At 34.4% G+C, this 3,652-nt stretch overlaps 1 protein-coding gene across 1 annotated transcript in view; it reads left to right on the forward strand.

The window, feature by feature from the left end:
* The first annotated feature begins 1,674 nt into the window (after positions 1 to 1,674).
* The window catches only part of BRAF (B-Raf proto-oncogene, serine/threonine kinase), a 126,477-nt gene continuing 124,499 nt past the window's right edge, over positions 1,675 to 3,652 (forward strand). The window contains exon 1 of the mRNA XM_011995450.1: positions 1,675 to 1,788. Coding sequence (XP_011850840.1) covers positions 1,705 to 1,788 — 84 coding nt within the window. The 5' untranslated portion in view covers positions 1,675 to 1,704. The remainder of the gene's footprint in view (positions 1,789 to 3,652) is intronic.

A 3,652-nucleotide genomic window follows, 5' to 3' on the forward strand; every position in this document is an offset into this window, starting at 1 on the left:
GCCAGTAAGTATAAAAAGTGCTCAACTTTGTAAGAAATACAAATTAAAACATGATTGCCTTTTCCCTTTCAGATTGGCAAAAGTTTAGAAGTGTGATTATGCTGGGTGTTGGTGAGATTGTGGGGAAAGGAGTGGACTTATACCCTGCAGATAGGGACTTGACTTGATACATTTCTTCTTTTGGAAGACCATTTGGCATATATATTAAATTTTAAAATAGGTATGTCCTTCAATCCTGGAATCCTGTACCTAGATACCAAAAAATAAAACTTGCACCTTTACTGTGAAAAGCAGTTCAGAACTATTTTTTGAAGTATTGTTTGATGTTGAGGAAATCGAATAATCTAAATGTCGGTTAGTAAGGAAATTATTAAATAAACCAAGAGATTTGGAACTCTTTTTTTTTTCATTTATTTCCCTGTACATTTAAAAATTGATATCTCACATTTTTTCATTATAACTTTGAATAGTTCAAAAGGCCATAATTTCTACTGTGTATTACTTTGAATAGTTTAAAAGGTCATAATTTCTACTGTGCATTATATTTATGTTAAATGCATTTTTTGGACAAGCCTTTAAGCTGCAGATTTAGATCATTCACCTTAGAAATAGAATCTGCCATATAACCGGATAGCCAGTTCTCACTATCAAACCAGACAAATTGGACTGTTTTTCTTTTTTATCAAGAAAGAAAAAAACCTGATGACTTATTTATCTTAAAACAAATATGCTAATATGTGCCTTTTAATAACCACTAAACTTCTGGATTCTAGTCTGGCTGGCTGGATAGATGGGTAAGGCTTGGAGCCTTGCCACAGATTTGTTTCATTGATAAAATATGGTCCTGCTCTTATTTTTTCCCCCTTTTCTCTCAAGGAATTTCCCCGTTTTAATTGTCTATTTGTTAGGTACTTTGGAATTTATACATCTCAGAATGATGCATCTTAGTAGTATTTGAGGTGGAAAAGAACTTTGCCTTTTTTTTTATAAAGTGGAAAATAATTATTTTAAAAGAAGAAGTAGGGAAGGAGAACCAGTTCTTAAGCAGATCAATCAGGGAACATACAGATAAAACTTGAGGATCTGCAAATTCTCTTAAAATTGTCTATGCCCACCTAACCCCTGGATACCACTGAAGTTTAGAGACTGTTGAAATAAGCAGTGCAATGCTATGAAATGAATGCTATATAACCATTAGGGAGTAAAATATATGCATATTGACATGGAGAGACTTCTGAGGCATTATTATTCTGTGAAAAAAGCAAGTGTTAAAAGTATTTTATATATGTATTTAATAATATTTGTACATTTCATATACATATGTCTTTATGTTTTTTCCATGAGTAAAGGGAAGACATGGAAGGTTGCTCACCAAACCCTAAACAGAACTTAACCTTTATGAAAGGGGGCCTGAGAATGTGAGGAAGATGAAGAGAGATTTCGTGGTTTATTCTGAATATTCATGTATTATTTGAATCTTTTATAGTTGAGAATACGTTGTATTACTAGTGTAGAAAAATATTTAAAGATGTTTAATAATAAAAGAAAAACCACTATATTAAATGATCTCGAAGCTCAAAATTTGAGGAACACTGGCAGTTACTGTGATGTAGTTGTCTACGTTAAAATATTTCTAATTCATATCCTAAGTGATTTTTATTTAAATTCTTTTAAAATATTTTTTAGGTGTGGAATATCAAACAAATGATTAAGTTGACACAGGAACATATAGAGGCCCTATTGGACAAATTTGGTGGGGAGCATAATCCACCATCAATATATCTGGAGGTAAGCTTTTGAGTATCATATCTGTAGTAATTTTGAAAAGAAAAAAATGAACTTGTAAAAACATTTGTACTGATAATCTTGATTATTTTAGGGGGTGGGATTAGGAATAGATTTGGGAAGAGAGAATTAGCTTTGCCTGTATTATACTTCTTAATCTTGTTTTGTGTCACTTGTTATAATAAACATGTATTTTATAATTTAGAAAACATCAGAACTAAGGGGGAAGTCATATAAATTTCAAGGTATTACTCTGAATTAAATTTTTTTTTTTTTTTTTTTTTTGAGACAGAGTCTCGCTCTGTCGCCCAGGCTGGAGTGTAGTGGCACAGTGTCGGCTCACTGCAACCTCCACCTCCCAGCTTCAGGCGATTGTCCTGCCTCAGCTTCCTGAGCAGCTGGGACTACAGGTGCGCACTACCAGGCCCGCCTAATTTTTGTATTTTTAGTAGAGACGGGGTTTCACCATATTGGCCAGGCTGCTGTTGAACGCCTGACTTCGTGATCCACCCACCTCGGCCTTCCAAAGTGCTGGGATTACAGGTGTGAACCACTGTGCCCGGCCAATTTTTTTTTTTTTTTTAAAGAGAAAGCACACAGTTTTGGAGCTCAGCAAACCAGTTACCATATTGGAAAATGGAGCAATTTTGTGAAATATTTTTTCCAGAATGAGTCTCCCCAAAATTGGTTTCTGCTTCCTTATAGGTAAAATTTATAATTTTTAAATAGCTCAACATTGTTTAGGTTTACTGTTCAATAGTGCCTTGAGGTTTGTGTCAAGCCTTGAGCATAATTGTAAATTTATATTCATTAATCCTATGAGTTGGTAGGATTCACAGATGAGCTTTCTTAGCATTAGTTTTCTTATGTAGTCAGACTCCACAGCCAACAAGGTGTTACAGAATCTAGGTGGTAAGGCTCTAGAGCCCATACTGCTCACCACTACCCTGCACCCCCTTTGTCTATAAAAGCTGGCTCAGCTATCATCACTAGTGATGCAAGGAGATGGAGAACTCTAAATTAGAAATGATCAGGTTGCCATTTGGCTCCAAATACCAGAGGTTTTTAAGCACAGATTGAAAGACTTCTAAACTAAATTTCTAACTTAGTTATTTAATTACTTTTTGAAGGGCAAGTTAAGTCAAGTATTTTATGAGAAAGTAAGTTTATATTTCTAAAGTAAACTTGGAAGTTTGGAAATAACAGATAATATGCTGTTTTTTTCTCCTCCTCTTCATATGGCTTTTCCCAGATCACACTCCTAGTTAATATCAAAGCTAGGACTAGAATTCTTATTTCTCATTACCAGTTAGTGTACTTCCTAATATCCTGTGCTGTCTTCTATACATATATTATTAGGAGGCTGATCAAAGGTGTCATAAGGAAGCAAGTACTCCTAATGAGAATGGCAATTTTTTATTAACCAGAATTAGACAATATAACCAGCAAATTTTCTTCCAACCATTTCTGTGTCTTGGAGACTTTGAACCCATGCTGAGATGTAATTCATTTGCATCAATAACTAGGTCCCACTATATCAGTGAGTCACCGCCCCCTCCTCACATATCTCTTCAGGCTTTTTACTATTTGAAGACTGATCACTAACAACAACAAACCTTAGAGCTTCTTATTCTGTGCCCAGTACTGTGTTAAATGCATTTTATTACTTAATTCATTTTTTATAGTTACTTTGAGCAAGATACTAGGTACTAGATATTTTTGTTATTCCCATTTTACAAGTGAAAAAACAGAGAGAGGTTGAGTAACTTGATTCAGGTGACACTGCTAGTTAGGGGAAGAAGGCAGATGTAAGTCAGAAATCTGTGCTCTTGATCTCTATCTTATTCTACCTTTATCTTGACATTGT

Source organism: Mandrillus leucophaeus, unplaced genomic scaffold (assembly GCF_000951045.1).
Source record: "Mandrillus leucophaeus isolate KB7577 unplaced genomic scaffold, Mleu.le_1.0 Scaffold49, whole genome shotgun sequence".
Taxonomy (NCBI): domain Eukaryota; kingdom Metazoa; phylum Chordata; class Mammalia; order Primates; family Cercopithecidae; genus Mandrillus; species Mandrillus leucophaeus.